Source organism: Pelodiscus sinensis, chromosome 16 (genome assembly GCF_052426305.1).
Source record: "Pelodiscus sinensis isolate ZL-2025 chromosome 16, ASM5242630v1, whole genome shotgun sequence".
Classification (NCBI taxonomy): domain Eukaryota; kingdom Metazoa; phylum Chordata; order Testudines; family Trionychidae; genus Pelodiscus; species Pelodiscus sinensis.
Window position 1 is genome coordinate 6,959,777 of NC_143067.1, and position 15,675 is coordinate 6,975,451.

At 62.0% G+C, this 15,675-nt stretch overlaps 1 protein-coding gene across 5 annotated transcripts in view; it reads left to right on the forward strand.

The window, feature by feature from the left end:
* The window catches only part of TNIP1 (TNFAIP3 interacting protein 1), a 53,307-nt gene extending 38,283 nt beyond the window's left edge, over positions 1 to 15,024 (forward strand). For 4 of the 5 annotated variants that reach the window (XM_075900572.2, XM_075900569.2, XM_075900571.2 and 1 more), the window contains 13 exons: positions 2,248 to 2,436; positions 3,004 to 3,098; positions 3,251 to 3,338; positions 4,616 to 4,705; positions 5,956 to 6,021; positions 6,478 to 6,609; positions 7,101 to 7,229; positions 8,012 to 8,140; positions 8,616 to 8,741; positions 9,725 to 9,805; positions 10,280 to 10,477; positions 11,208 to 11,298; positions 11,713 to 15,024. In XM_075900572.2, the coding sequence (XP_075756687.2) occupies positions 2,248 to 2,436; positions 3,004 to 3,098; positions 3,251 to 3,338; positions 4,616 to 4,705; positions 5,956 to 6,021; positions 6,478 to 6,609; positions 7,101 to 7,229; positions 8,012 to 8,140; positions 8,616 to 8,741; positions 9,725 to 9,805; positions 10,280 to 10,477; positions 11,208 to 11,298; positions 11,713 to 11,756 (1,458 nt within the window). In that variant the 3' untranslated portion in view covers positions 11,757 to 15,024. The remainder of the gene's footprint in view (positions 1 to 2,247; positions 2,437 to 3,003; positions 3,099 to 3,250; positions 3,339 to 4,615; positions 4,706 to 5,955; positions 6,022 to 6,477; positions 6,610 to 7,100; positions 7,230 to 8,011; positions 8,141 to 8,615; positions 8,742 to 9,724; positions 9,806 to 10,279; positions 10,478 to 11,207; positions 11,299 to 11,712) is intronic. The other variant, XM_075900573.2, reaches the window with a different exon arrangement.
* The last annotated feature ends 651 nt before the right edge of the window (positions 15,025 to 15,675 follow it).

The following is a 15,675-nucleotide window of genomic DNA, read 5'->3' on the forward strand; positions in this document are numbered from 1 at the left end:
AATCTCCATCCTTAGAGATTTTAAAGCCCTGGCTGGGTTGATTGAGTTGGGCTTGGCCCTGCTCCGGGCAGGGGGCTGGACTTGACTCCCGAGGTCTCTCCCAATCTTCTATGATTCTGCAGCTGACTCTTGTCAGCTGGGTGCATGTTGAGGCCACCCAAGCTGAGTGCGAGCCAGGTGCTGCGTGCCCAGACAAGGTGCCCTTCTGCGCAGCATTGCAAACGGGGCTGGAAAGCCGGGGGGTTGGGGACAGCTTGTGCTTTGGGATGTTGCAGGTTCGCGTTCCCCTTTCTGAGTCAGCAGCGACACGTACGAGAGGTGGACACTGACTCTTGCAACTCTGGGTTTTCCCTGCGGCACGGGGCAAAAGGGCAAAGGCTGGGGAGTGAGTCAGGCAGCCCAGGGAGCGGGGGCAGGCTGCGGGCAGGTGAAAGGCTCACGAGACATGGCGCAGGAAGAGCCGGCGGTGCCGTTCTTGGTGGGCCGGCCCACCGGGCGATGCCTCCACCCTCTTGGGAGTCATGACTCCAGCAGGTGTCTTTGGTCTCCTAGGCTACCAGGCAGTTAAACAAGCACAGTAACATAGGGCAAGTCAGGGCTCAGTCACTGAACGGTGCAACCGGGAGCTCTGTCAACATGTGCGTAAGTGGGCGTGTGGGGTGACGCACGCCGGTAGGTGTGCCCAGCCACGCTAAATACAGCCCGGTTCAATCTCAGCTAGCCACTGTCGAGGGACCTGCATCCTCACATGCCTTGGGCCTCCTGGGGCAGAGACAGACTCCAGCAGAAGAGAGGGCTGACGTGGTAGAGGCAAGAGAAGGAGCCGACTCCAGCTGAGCTTGGAGAAGCAGAGAGGGCTGTGGGAACACCGGCCTGCATACCGAGAGCTGCAGAGGGGAAAGGCCTGGTGCTGAAGGACAGAGGAAACTGAGGAGACAAGTTTGGGTGAGGCTGGGATGGATCCATGGGGTCCGGCTCCCATGCGGCACCAGGTAGCATGAGCTGAACTTGTTCCTGCATAGCTCAGACATGGCACTTCCCAGTGAGATGGATGGAGAGGGGCCCGTTTGCTTACCAGTCCTTCAAGGTGGTGGGCAGTGGAGAAGAAGTGAGGACAAGCAGCAATGGACTTGAACTGCAGCCAGGGAGGTTCAGGTTGGACATTAGGAAAAACTTCCTACCTGTCAGGGTGGTGAAGCACTGGAATGAATTGCCTAGGGAGGTTGTGGAGTTTCCATCTCTGGAGATATTGAAGGGCAGGTTGGACAGACACCTGTCAGGATTGGTCTAGACGGTGCTCGGTCCTGCCATGAGGACAGGGGACTGGACTGGATGACCTCTCGAGGCCCCTTCCAGTTCTAGTGTGTTATAATTCTGTGACTCCAGGCACAGTAGTCTCAATGGATTCTGGCATTCGATTGCCACTCACAGCCACCGCAGCGTCATCTGGATGAGCTCTCCTACCCTCCAAGGTTCCTCCATGATCCCAATGCTACCCACAGTATGTCTCCTGGCCTGGGGGGGACCTGTCCTGGAATGGAGACACCCCCCCCCCCATGAGGAAAACCCAGTGCCGGACTGGTTCAGGCCAGAGCGTCTGGAGGTTCTGGGCTCCAGCTGACCATTGAGGGCAGGATGGGACTGGTGCTTGCCAGCATGGCCTGTGTGGGGAGGGCGATCGAGAGAAGCGGGAGATCCTAGAACTCTGGTAGCCATTTGGGTTTCATGGTGTCCCTTGGGCTGAAGAAGGGCACCGTTGTCTATAGACAAGGGCCAGTAGGGGGCGCTGGAGGCTCGGCATCCTGCGTGGAGGGAGGCGTGAGAGCCAGGTCTAGGAAGGACTCGGGGGTGCACCCTCATGAACACCCTGCGCTGTGCCAGGCTCAGGTTCTCTTTAGGGGGTGTGAATTGGCCGCCCGTTCATTCTCCGCTCAGCATCTCAGCGGGAGGATGAGCTCCCGTTCTCAGAGGCTTCCAGGCTTGGCTGCCAGCTTCCTGCTGGGGGCTGCAAAGTGCTTGCAAAGCTACCTGGGCTCCCCTCTAACCAAGCGTTTTGCTAGGGACCTGCACCGGGCAGCGGCGAGCTGGGGCCTGCTGGCAGATGCTGCTGGCAGGTGCAGCTGGCCAAGAGAGGTTTAACTGTGCAGCACTTCCCAAGTGCCTGGCTGCCTCCTGCCCTGCCCAGACGCTCCACAGGTGCGAGGCTGCCAGGCTGGCCTCTCTGACTGACTGCAATTTCCCTCCCAGGAGGTGGAGCTGCAGAACGAGGACACTAACCTGATGCTGCACCTACAGCGGCTGGAGAGCACCCTGAGCGTCTTCGCCGAGGAGCCGGACAAGAACCAGGTCTTGGCTCACCTGGGGCGCATGGCCCTGGAGTTTAACCGTCTGGCCTCCAAAGTGCACAAGAACGAGCAGAGGACGTCCATTCTGCAGGTAGGGGACGTCTGTTCCACTCCTAGCGGGGGGGCCTGTGGTGTCTGTCCCCTGTGGGCACGGGTAGGAAACTCGCTCTGGGCTTTTTCTCAACTCCTTTCCAAAGTCCTATGTTTTATATAGAGAGAAACACCCACACCCTTGTGTAACTGCTCGTTCTTGGACATAGAATGACTTGCCTCTTTCTCCAAAGCACTGGTGGCTAATGCTACCGACAGATGGCTGGCGAATTAGCTGGGCCATTGGTTCGGTTCCTATGTTCCCTAGCAGGGATGGCTGCCTTAGGACCACCCTTGGAAGCAGTGAGGTCCCATTCTGCCTGTGAACAATGTATGAAGTGGCCCAAGCCCTGAGCCAAACGGATCGGTGCCTGTTTGCTTCCCCCCTCCAGTAGCGTTAAAGGAGGAGAGAACAAGTCACTGGGCCCCCTGGGGCCATCAGGGTGCTGGGTGGGGAAGCCCCACCCTGGAGTTCTACCAAGGGGTTCCGTCGCTGGACTGCCCATGAGGCTGTAATCAAGGGACTGTGTGACGCGTGAGCCTAAAGCCACTGGCGTTCCTCTGGCAGACGCTGTGTGAGCAGCTGCGCAATGAGAACGAGGACCTGCGGGCAAAGCTGGAGAAGGATTTGGAGCAGAGGAACCAGGCTATGGAGAAACTAAGGTGAGAGCAGGAGGGGTGTTGGTTGGGCAAAGCACATGGGGCTGCACCGGGGAGATTCGGGGTCTGTCCCGTCCTGATTTTTAACTTCCTGAAATGCCGGTTTGTGTGCGAATCTCAGTCTGCGTGTCTGTTGTGCTCTTCCCGCCGCGAAGGTGCGAGAACCTGGAGCTGCGGAAGATGGTGCTGAGCAGCAAGGCGGGCGTGAAGGGGGAAGGTGTGGAGAGCGCCGGCCAGCAGCAGGTAGGAGTAGCCACGACTCTTCCTTTTCCTCCTGCCTCCTCTTCCCTGCGCTGTCCCTGGACGGTGCCCTTGCCACCCTGGAGCGGAGCCCTGGTCCCCCTGGAATAGAGCCCAAGACCGGAGCGGTGTGTGATTCTGGATGGTGTCTGGAAACCCTCTTGGCAACCCCCTCCCCCACTTCCCTTCGAAGCATCCCTTAGCCCGGAGGGGCAAGAATTTTTTGCCAGGGGGCCACTTCAGACGTTTTTTAAGTGGCCCGTGGCTGCTCCAGGGGGGGCGGGGCCTCAAGCGGAAGGGGCGGGGTCAGGATACTTCCCTGCTTCCCCACCCATAGACCATGATTAGTCTGGGGGTGGGGTGGCGCCTTTACCCCCGCCCCCAGATTCCCTCTGGGCACCTATGCCCCTGGTGGTGGGAGACTTCACGCACTCCCCCTTCTGCCCCCAGGCTAATTGGGGCTTGGGCGCAGAGGAGTCACCCCTCGGTAGCAGGAGGGCTGTGGGGTGAGGAAACAGGCCGTAAGCTCGGAATAGGGGCAAATATCTCTGTCTTTAAGAGGCTTGTTTTGGAGGGAGGGGCATGCAAACCGGGAGCGATTCTGCCATGCTCCCTGCAGCCTTGCTAAATGCCCCTGGGTCAGTGCCAGCTCCCGGCAAACCCTGCTGCAGCGGGGAAGTCCAGAGTGGCGCAGCCCGGCTCCCCCCTGCCGCCGAGGGTTGGGTACCTGCTGGAAAGGAGCACGTCACCGCAAGGGGAGGGGTGGTCTTGGCATGGCAGCTGGTACTTTACTGCCAGCTTTGCCACAGGGCTGGGGTGGGGACCCCTCTCTCCACTCTGGGGATATTGCTGCCCCTGCTGCAGGGAGTGGGGATCCCAGAGAAGCACAGGTGCAGGCCGTGCCGGTAGCTACTGGCTGGGAGGGCGGGCGGGCGAGCCATCCAACCAACAGGAGCGAGCGGAGGATCCCAGGCGGGTGGGGAGAGGGGGAGCAGCGGGAGCTGAAGGCTGATCTCCTGTGGACTAGAAGGCGTCCCCTGCCTCTGTAGGCAAGTGGCATCCCCAAAGGGGGGGTGGGCAGGACGGAGGCGCTGTGCAGATCCACGCCTCCCGGGGGCCGAAAAGCAATTCCCACCACTCCGACATCGAAATCCCTCTCTAGCCACGCTCTGTGCAGGCGCACTAGGGTGTCGGAGGCAGCTGGGGCAGGCAGCTCTGGGGGACAGGCTGTGCGGTGTGTCTGTCCCGGCTGCCTGAGGGTTTGTTTGCTCTGTCTTCAGAGCGGGGCGCCGGCAGAGAAAGCAGCGGGCAAGGGCACGGCGGGGGCCAGTGAGAAGAAGGTGAAGATCCTCGAGCATCAGCGCAATGAGGTGAGCGGGGCCGGACGGGGGCTGCTGCGTGACTGCGTTCGCCTTCCCCCGCGGGCGCGCCAGGCCCGGGTCACACGGGAAGAGGCGGGTGGTCGAGTGCTAATGGTGCCCCATTCAGAGCGGTCCCACTCTGTGGCAGGCCCAGTCTAGGAGAGGAACAGGGGCTGTGGGTCAGACTGAAGTGCATGGGCAGAGCTGGGGGGTGCTCGGGTGGTAGGGGCTGGGGGTCAGACTGAGGGGCGCTGACAGAGTGGGGGTCGTGGGGGTTGTGGGTCAGACTGAGGGGCGCTGACGGAGCGGGGGGTCATGGGTCAGACTGAGGGGTGCTGATGGAGTGGGGGTCGTGGGGGCTGTGGGTCAGACTGAGGGGCGCTGACGGAGCGGGGGTCGTGGGGGCTATGGGTCAGACTGAGGGAGCGGGGGTCGTGGGGGTTGTGGGTCAGACTGAGGGGCGCTGGGGGTCAGACTGAGGGGCGCTGACGGAGCAGGGGTCGGGGGGGGCTGGGGGGGGCTGTGGGTCAGACTGAGGGGCGCTGACGGAGCGGGGGTCGTGGGGGCTGTGGGTCAGACTGAGGGGCGCTGACGGAGCGGGGGGCTGGGGGTCAGACTGAGGGGCGCTGACGGTGCGGGGGTCAGACTGAGGGGCGCTGACGGAGCAGAGGTTGGGGGGGCTGTGGGTCAGACTGAGGGGCGCTGACGGAGCAGAGGTTGGGGGGGCTGTGGGTCAGACTGAGGGGTGGGGGGGCTGGGGTCAGGGGGGCTGTGGGTCAGACTGAGGGGCGCTGACGGAGCGGGGGTCGTGGGGGCTATGGGTCAGACTGAGGGAGCGGGGGTCGTGGGGGTTGTGGGTCAGACTGAGGGGCGCTGACGGTGCGGGGGTCGGGGGGGCTGTGGGTCAGGCTGAGGGAGCGGGGGTCTGGGGGTCAGACTGAGAGGCGCTGACGGAGCGGGGGGCTGGGGGTCAGACTGAGGGGCGCTGACGGACCTGGCCTGTTCCCTCTTGTCTGCGACATTCCTGCTCTCCTGCTGGAGCTGCTAGTTGCTCAGTAAAACGCCACCTGCGCAGGAAGGTTTTACAGATGACGGTCCAGCTCCGCTCCTGAGGGGCAGGAGACCGGCTGTGGGGGAGACCTGGGCACTGGGCCCCCACGGAGCACCAGCCAGAGAGAGAGGATACCTGGGGTAGGAGACGGGTGGGCGTCCGACGTTGGGTGGGCGTCTGTGCCCGGTTAACTCTCTCTCTCCCCCAGCTGCTGGAGGTGAACAAGCAGTGGGATCAGCACTTCAGGACCATGAAGCAGCAGTACGAGCAGAAGGTACGTAGGCATCCGCGCCTGCCGTGCGGTTTGCTGGTGGGCAGGGGCTGTGTGCGCTACACCCGCGCCAGTCTGGGCAAACTGGTCCCCTGCTAGCGGGGACTGGGCAGCTCTCTGGGACATCTTGGAAGGGATTGGGGGTGTGGGGCTGTGGGTTATCCCCAGTGCACCTCCTTTCCCAGCCAGAAACGCTCCCATCTTTCCCTGAACCCCGGGAACCGTCGGTTTCCCCCCAGCCTTGGCAGCCTAGGCCTCTGTGCCGTTCTCATCCCCATGGTATCGGAGCCCTTCTCTCTCCCTTGGAACCTCCTGTTTCCGGCAGGGGGAAGTTTTCAGCTAAAATGCGGGTGGGCGTGCGTGGGCAAATGGGGCTGGGGGTGGCACAGCTGCAGGGCACCGCTGTCTGCGGCTGGCGCTGCCTTCCAGACAGTCACGTGGCCGCCCTGTGTCCGGCAGATCACAGATCTGCGCCAGAAGCTGGCGGACTCGCAGCGGGCGCTAAGCGAGCAGGAGGCGGAACGGGAGCAGAAGCAAAGGGACTTTGATCGCAAGCTGCTCCTGGCCAAATCCAAGATCGAAGTGGAGGAGGTGAGTGCGTGTGGGGAGGTGTGCCTGTATCCTCCCCCTCCCCGCTATCCAGGAGCTTGCCCTGCAGCACCAGAACCGGGGCCCACCACGGAGCCTGGAAAAGCAGGAGCAGGCCCGTCTGGCTGCTTTCAGACTGGGGATGGGTGGGAAGGTCAGGCTCCGGGAGCAGTGTGGAGGGGAGCAGGCTCACTAATCTGCTGAGCCCTCCTTGGGGGGCCAGTGCTAGCTGCGGGAGGACCCAGATCTGCCTGGACTCCCTGCGGCTGAGCCACCACCGTGTGCTCCCGGGCGAGAGGCACCGCGCCCGCAAGGCCCTTCCCAACCAGAGCCCAGACGCTGCTCTCTGCTCCTCCGCTGAGGGCCAGGCCTTCCCTCTCTCTCACCCCGCTCTGCCTCCTGGCTTCTCCCCCCGTCACGCCCAGGGAGGAACCCCAGGCTGGGCAACGTGGGGCTGCGCCCTCCGCTGACCACGCTGCCTCTTGCGCTTTCAGGCAGACAAGGAGAGGCTGGCCGGGGAGCTGCAGGAGCTGAAGCAGAGGGTCCGGTTCCTGCAGGAGCAGCTGGCACCGGTCACCAAGCAAAGGGAGTACCAGGAGAGGGAGATCCAGAGGCTGAACAAGGTAGGCAGCCTGGCAACGCCCGCCCCCGATAAACCAAGGGCCTGTTCGGTGCGGTGTTCCTGGACCAAGGCAACCCGCAGTCCCCCAGGCTCTCGAGCGCTGGCTTTCCGGGCATCCTGTCTGAACAAGGCAGCAGCGTCACCTTTTCCCAGCCGTGCGAGAAACCCAGAGCAGCTGCTGCCTGTCCTGCCTTACTGGCCAACATCTGTCACGACCCGCCCCCGGGGCCAGAGAGCAGTGGCCCTGGGAGTCCCAGGGTGCCCGGAGCAGGGGAGGTGCGAATGTGCTAGGAATTCACTGAGCAGAAGGAAGAAATGTCCCATCCGGTCGTCCCCCCTGCCCGTGGGAAGAGTCTGATGGAATCTGCCTCCCTCACCCCACTCGGGTGTTGCACACACCCTGCCAGGGGATTGTGTCCTCGCCTCTGCTCGTGGCCCCGACGGAGCCTGACCCTGCCTGTCCAGAGCAGTGCTGGCTCCCGCGTCCGACTCCTGGAGGGGCCTGGCTGTGCGCTGAGCGGTGATAGTGGGAGAGGGCTGGAGGCCGGGCCAGCGGGAACTTTCTAGGAGGCTAAAGACGGGGCGGGGATGGTTTCTCAAGCGGCAGTCCGAGCAGGAGAGAGAGCGGCTGGGGACGTGTGTCGCTTGGCTGGTCTGCACTGACTCTGGTGGTTCTGCTAGGAGACCGGCGGGCTCAGCCCTTTCCCGCAGGGCCCGTGCCCCAGGGCAGACACTGCTGTCCGGAGGCCTCTCTAATGGCTCTCTGTCCCTCTCCACCCTCAGGCCCTGGAGGAAGCTCTGACAGTCCAGGCATCTGCTCCCTCCCCTTCCGCTCTCAGTCATGTCGGGGAACCAGGTGGGAGCCCGAGACCGCACGAGCTGCTGACACAGAACGAGCTCCTGAAGCAGCAGGTAAAGGGGGTTTTGTGGCTCTTTCCCTCACGCTGCAGCCTGTGCTAGCCCAGGGCGGTGGGGAGAGAGTCCGCTCGGATGCTCGGCAGGGTGTCTGAGCAGATGGGCCCTATAAGCAGAGGGGCGGACGCGGCTGGGACTCCCACCAGCACGCTTAGCTGGGGAGCAGCTGTGCTCGGGTGCGGTGTCTGCCCTACCCCCAGCCAGGCCTCAGCGGGGGTGTCTAGTGTCTGAGACGCTCCAGGACACACAGCGGGGTCCCAAGTCTCACACGGGCTCATGCTGCTCGGGGCGGAGGAGCTCGTCTCTCTACGTCTGGGTGTGAATTCCGTGGTTCGCTTGGCACGGAGAATCTCCACGCGTGCTCGCAGGGAGGGCCCTGCTCTGTCCTGCCTGGCCCTGCCCGGCCCGGCCCTGCTGCACTCCGGACCCTGTGGGAGGCGTCCGGCGACCTCTGGCCTCTCCTCTCTGCCAGGTGACCATCTTCGAAGAGGACTTCCAGCGGGAGCGGCGGGACAGGGAGCGCATGAACGAGGAGAAGGAAGAGCTGAAGCAGCAGCTGGAGAAGCTGAAGAAGCAGCTGACGGTCTCCAACAACCAGGTAGGGCAGCAGGGCGGGGGGAGTCGTGCGCAGGGTCCAGAGGCGTTTTGGGGACGGGGGAGAGGAACCGTCCCCGTTCTCCCCCCCCCCCCCCCCCCCCCCCCCCCCCGAGCCTGCAGCCCTGTGTCATGAAGGCATCTTTGGCGTGCGGCGACACAGCCAGCGCTGGCCGAGCTGACTGGGCGCAGGCAGGGCTCCCTCCTGGTTCCCCCCCCCCCCCCCCCCCGCCCCGGAATGGATTTACTGATGTGCGCCAATGCGGAGGTGCTGTGCGACCGGCCGCCTCCGCACTGGTGCCCGTGTCAGAATGCATGTGGTGGGCTGGGACCAAGGGGGCAGAGGGCTGGGGTGCAGGAGAGCGAGGTCTCTGGGGAGCTCTGTGCTGAGGCGGACAGGCACTGGGGGACCCGTTGCCAGTGGGATTTTTAAAGCTCTCCCCTCGCGTGAGTAGCTGAGAGGTCTGAGCGGAGGAACCGTCTGCCCTGTTGCGGCTGCTCAGACTCGTGCAGAAATGGCCCCTCGGGGAGGTTGGGGCTGTCCCCCACTTCCCCCCTCGCCCCAGCACACGGCCCAGCCAGTGAGTCACGGGGGGCGGGGACTCCATCCGCCAGCCACGCCCGAGACCCACGGGGGCACCAGGCAGGGTTTCGGTCAGTGCTAGTGAGTGGCTTAACTCCTCCCCTGCGTGGGAATGGGAGCTGTCCAAACTCCCCGGCCTTTGGGGCCATAACCCGCCCCCCAGGAAACAAACAGCCCCAGGCTGACAGCCCCTCTGGGACCGTGCTAAGCACAGGCCGGCAGCTGCTCCGTCTGCCCCGCCAGGGTGGGGGTGGCGGGTGCTTTCGGTGCTCGGGCCCCAGCGTGGCTGCCGGTCGCTGCTCCCAGGCTGCGGGGCAGGTAAATTCTACCCAGTGCCTGCAAGGCAGCTCAGGGGCTGCAGCGAGTTCCCTGTCCGCTCTGACCCTGGCCCTTCTCTCCTCCAGCTGCGGGTTTTTAAGGACGACTATCAGAGGGAGAAGGAGGAGAAGGAGAAACTGAAGAAGCTGCTGAAGCAGCACAAGCAGGTAGGGAGGGCGGTGGGCAGAAGCAGCTCTGGGTGTTGGTCAGAGGGACGTGAGCCCCATGCACAGGTGCAGAGGCTGGGAGGGGTCAGCATAAAGCCTGGCCACCCTGGGGTCCAGGTGCCCTGGCTCGTGTGCGCTGTTAGGGAGGCCTGCCACTTACCAGTGCACCCTCTGCCTGCTGCCCCCTGCACAGAGGGTGTTGGCAAGGGGGCGGGACCTGCCACAGCACTGAGGTTGCTGGAAGGGATCAGGGATTGAACCTGCCCTTGGCGGGTTTGGGGATCCGAGGACATGAAGGCATCTTACAGGCTCCTTTGCCTCGGTCTAGGATCTTGTGCCGAGTGCCTCTTGGCCAGAGCCCGGGATCAGGGCGGGTGGTGCCCAGGTGCTACAGGGACTTGCACAGCTGGGTGGAAGGGGAGCCGCGTAAGCTGAGCCGTCTTGGCCTGGCTCCTGAATCTGCCCCTCTTGCAGGTTTCCGGAGAGAGGTTGCACCCAGAGCCGCTCCAGGGGCCCCTCGGCCCTGCCTGCCCCGTGTACCAGTTCCAGTACAGCCCGCCCGGGCCCCACCACGTCTACCGCGGCTATGAGGACTGGCAGCAAATCCGGTACCCGCCGTCCGCCATGCCAGGCGAGCACCCACCAGTGCAAAACTTCCATCACTTCCCTCCTGTGAGTACCCCCTTGGGAAGGCATAAGGCTGGGCCCATCCCTACTCCATGCATGCACCGCCCAGCCCCTCCTGCAGCATCTGGGGGTGTGCCTGTCACACCATCCCCCGATGGCAACCTGGCCACCCCATCCCCCGCCCATCGGGATGCGCCACCTTGCTTATCCTGGAGGGAGTGCAGCTGAGCACACCGTACGCGTGCAGTCACCGTGGCTGCACGCTCAAGCCGGGGGCTGCATGTGCAACGACTGCACACGCTGCTGGTGGTCCACAGATGGGAGGTGACTTAGTGGCAGAGCCGGGGGGGGGGGGCCCTCAGGAGTGGGGACTTGCACCGCTGGAGAACTAAACTGTCAGTGTCTGTCCTACCTCGCTGAGACTTCCCTCGCCCTCGTCTAGCTATGCAGGTGCTTATCTGGCCCCCCGTGCGAGAGTATCGAGGTTCTCATGTTCTTGAATGCATCCATCCCGGGGAGGCAAGGAGATTCCATTGCCCCGTTGTACTGGGGAAACTGAGGCACACAGCAACTGCGTGACTTGCCCGAGGTCGCGCAGGAAGTCTAATGGAGCAGGGAACTGAACCTGGGTCCCGTCTCCAGCTAGGGGCCTAGCCACTGGCCTATCCTCCTTCCGCCCCCTTCTTCCCTCCTGCCAAGTCGTTCTGCACAGAACCTGAGCCCTCCCGTTTCACGTCCCCCCTCACGCGGTCCCGTTCCTCCCTCTCTCTCTCAGCCAGAATATGCCTGGCGCCCACCTTGTGCTGTGTCAAGGACCCAGAACTCCCAAGCAGTGGAGGGAGTGAAACCGCTGCCCAAGGAACCCGGTAAGGAGGCACTGCTTACCCATGTCCGTCTGCTGGCCTGGGTGCTGCGCGAGAGCCCCTGGCTGGCTACCGTTCGCACTGTGGTCCCGAGGCAGTGGGCGCAGGTGAGACCAGCTTGGCGCTGGTGTGTCCTTAGCCCAGGCCCACTGCATGATGGGTAGCGTGTGCTCGGGGGCTGTAACGGAGCCGACTGAGACGCTCTGAGAGAGTGGGGTGTGGGGGAGCTTGCAGGCCTCTGCCCCTGCGGCTCAGGAATGCGAAAGCGCCTCTCAGAGCTGACGGGAACGGTCGCTGAGAGGCCCCCGGCAGCCCTGTGTCCCGACAGGGGGTGCTGCCGCGGAATGTTTGACTGGCGCTAAAGTGTGCCAGGAGCCGGGAGCGACACTTACAATGTGGGTGTTTTCTGTCTTTCAGAACCTGCAGGGCTTGGGTTACCGAAACCCCAAAGGCCGGTTTAGCTGTGGGCTGATGTCAGCAGAAGAGCAGGGTGGGAGGGAGGTGCCCGTGTATGTAGAGAGCCTGCCTCCTGCTACTCATCCGTGCTCACGCCCTGTGTATATAACGGCAGATCCTTGACGGTCTGGAACGTCTCCCTCGGGAGCCACTGAAGAGAGACCTCCCCGTGCTCTTGGGAGCTGTGGAGGAGCAACTGGCAAGGAAGCCGCTGCTGGGTGCTTCCTGGAGTCCCGGCCTCCAGGGGTTACAGCCCCGTCCAGTTACCTTGTTCCTCATCCGCCGCTTTGGTTTTAATCGACTCCCAGCCTTCGGCTAAGGGGAGCCCCTGCGGGGAGCCTCCTGTTTCCCATGTTCCAACAGAGCCTTCGCTGGAGGCGTTGGTAGTTGAACGTGTGTGAGACTTTTCCTGCCGAATAGTGATGGGGAGAGCTGCCCTATCCAATCCCATAACTAGCAGAGCTCTTCCCAGGGATGCCCGCTAAACCCACGTCTAATTCCCTGGAGAGCCCTGTGTGTTTCCATTGTTCAAAGGAAGCCGTTTGTCTGTCACTTAGCGGGGAAGGCTCTGGAACGGAGAACGAGCGCACGAGCTTGAATGGCTTTTCAACACCCGCCTCCAGGGGCCAAATGTAAACGGGTCTGGGCTCTCCATAGACCCTCTGGCATGTAGCGCGTGCGCCATGTAGATACCGCCCGGCCCTCTGTACATACCTATAGATACACGCTTGCTGTCTATACACCGCATGGCAACCCTCAGTCTCTTCAGACTGATCTCACCGGCCAGTCTCGGCGCGATCCAGGCGCCCCAGGGCTGCGGTGTGCCATTACCCTGCTTTTATTGCTCCCAGGGAGCAGGTCTGCCCTCTTCTCCCGCGTCCCCAACAGAGCGGGGAGCCGCGTTTCAGCAGAGTTCATATTTCAGGGCCCCATTCAGCCAGGTACTTGGGCACACGTCCTACATCGGGTGCGCTTTGAAGTCCGTGGGACTTCTCACCTGCTCCAAGGCAAGCGTGTGCTAGACGACCTTTCTGGCCTGGGGCCGCAGGGGGGAGAAGGAAACCGCCGGGGAGCAGCAAACCACAGACATGAGTTTGAGGGCCCAGCCAGACTGGTTCTACGCCATCTTGTTTAGCCCACTGGGCCTGTGCCCTGGTTTGCCTTGCTCCGCGGGCTCCCCGGGGTAGCTGTTGCAGGCCACGTGCTGGCGTATGCTGAACTGGAGGCTGGGAGAACTTGCTGTTTCCTCCTGGAGGAGTGATGGGACCTTCCAAAGAAAACGGTGGCGATGAAACCAGGTCTGAGGACAGGGAAGGAATGACCAGGGTTCTGGTCCCTCGGGTGCTGGGGAGGCCCTGTGCTCTCCCAGAGGAGGCTGGAGTGTCTGTTCTTGTGTACGTGCCGCGTGTGCTGTGGATTGTTGGTAATAAATCCGGTGTGTGTCCATGCTGACGCGTAACGTGTGCTTTGCGGGGGACTCTCGCCTCTCCTTTCCTTGTGGACGTCACCTCCCCGGTCCCTCCAGTTCTCTGTTAGCGGTGTGGGCTATTTCTGGGGAGCAGCCGGCAGGCCTCTGCCGTTCTCGCTCCTGTTTAACAACTTGAGGGGAAGAAGAGGAGCCGCTCCAGCTGGTCGGCCCTGCGGAGAAAACCCCCACCTCATGTGTGCCCCGCCCTTGTTCTGTCTGCTTGGGTTTCTGTTCTGAGATGTGCAGGGACCCCTCCCTCCCAAGATGCGGTCAGTCCTTGGAAAGGCACTAAACCCCGTCACAGCGGGGTACTGGAATGACAGCGAATGAGGTAGCACCCCCAGCTCCTTAAATCGCTCCGAAGCTGGAGCAAAGGCCGGATAGTTGGCTTGTGTATCGTGCCTCTGTACTGGTAGATGTTTTAACACACCCCCTGTCTGCGCGTGCACGCTCTCCATTTAAATCTGCCGCATAAACCAGAGGGTGTGAATTTAAACCCCGATGGAGTTTGCGGTAGGGGAGGCCTGCTGATCTGTCTGCTTGTTGACTCTGCGCCTGTTCCAATCCATAGGATGCATTCACTGGATTGTTGTCCGTGATATCAAGGCTCCGGTGTCCCCAACCACCTGCCTCTGGAGCCAGTGGCACTCCGCTGAGGGGGTCAGGCTGTTGACTGAACGGCGCTGTTTACAGAGCTGGTCTCTGGTTCACGTGAGCGGCCCCCGTGAGTGATTTAGGGAGCTGGAAGTGCTCCGTCATGCTGCCGCCTGTGTGGGAGGGATTTGGCCATGGGGTGTGGAGACAAGGCCGCCAGTGTGACCCAGGCTACCACGGTGGCTTTGCCCATCTGTAGGGCCTCGTCCATAGAGGGTTGTGCCTGAATGGGCTTGTTCCTTTGGCTCAAATCTGACCTACTTGCCCCACTCCAACAACAAAAGCCCAGTTCTAGGAACAGGCTGGGCATGGCTGTACTGTCACCGTGAATGTGCCTCTTGCAGACAAGACACCAGCTGTAAGGTGACGTGCACGGGTGTAAAACGCCCTGTGGTCTGATCTCCCCTGACTCGCTCACTCTGCTCTGTGGGCCCCTCGGGTCCCTCTGTGACTGTCCAGTTCTCCTTGTGGATAGCTTTTTCCAGCGTGGCTCCGAAACGCAGCCTCTCGTCCCTTTGCTCTGTGCACGGGGGCTACATCCCAGCTCCGGAGCGAGACCTGGATCTGTGGAACTCTGGGCTGGATTCTTGTATGTGACACACCAGCCCGGCTCCAGATGGAAGCCAGTCCGAAGAATGACCTCTACCTAGTTTGTGCGTTTGGATTCAACATGAAACGCCTCTCTAGCTCGGGGCTTCCTTTCTCTAGCTCGGCTGTGTGTTTGCTATGCGCAGAACCGCAGTTATTGCAGCTGAACAGGGGTGAAGGGGGCTGACTTCTTACCCCAATCCCCGTGGGTTCCTCACACAGAGAAGACCATTTCCATGTATCTGGGATGTTTCACAATCCTTTTTGCCCACACAGCTAACACATGCTAATATTTTAAATTGGTACAAATCCAGCCACTCAGCCTAGGTTTTGAAATGCAGCCTAAATAGCAAATATCCTGGCAAACGATGCTTTATCCCCCCTCCCCCTCCAGCCCTCCTACATGGCAGATGTATACCCCAGAAATACGTGCATCTTTTGTAGAAATCTGTGAAACAGGTTGGTTTGTTTCTGTGCAGAAAATGACTTTGAATTGTAATGATAATTATTCCTTTGCAAGAATCCTTAATAAACGATCTGGAGACTATCCGGCTGAGATGTTACCCGCTGTGGGTTTGCTTTGTCTCCTTGTGTTCTGGCGTAGTGGAGATGCCCGGCAAAACGTCTCTGGCGTGGAGCGATGGTGTTAGGGTGGGGTCTAAATTGACGGCAATGGTGCTTCTTCCCTGGCATTTGTCAAGCCTCCCTGGCCAGAAACTATTCCCCCTCCACTCCGTGTGCATGTCATCTGCTACCGGGGGACTCTCAGACCAGTGTCTCCCTCCCCTGCAGATGGTGCGTGAGCCCATGCCACACGCTGGGATAATAGCTGGTGGGGCGGGAGCAGCCAGAGGCTTCCTTTCACGGGAGCAGAGCTTTCTATGTTTTGAGCCAGGCCCATCTCCCTCAGGCCTGGCCCTCTCGGTACAGGGGCACTGTCACCCCCTCGGCCAGGATAGGTCCTGCCTCGCCCTACTCGGCCAGTAGGGACACCGGCTGTTCTGCTCCCCGCTGGTGAGCTCCGGAGCCATCTGACTGGTGGGTCTCTGGGCCCAGTGTGGGGCCTGCCCCTCTCTGCTCAGCCTGCCGGTGTGGGGCGGGGCTAGGGTCGGTAGGAGGAAGGGGAGTCCTTGGATGCTGTGTGGTGGAGGGTTCATGCTGAACAGGAAGCAGCGGGGCGGGCGGCGGGTGGGGTGGGACGGACACACCTTCCC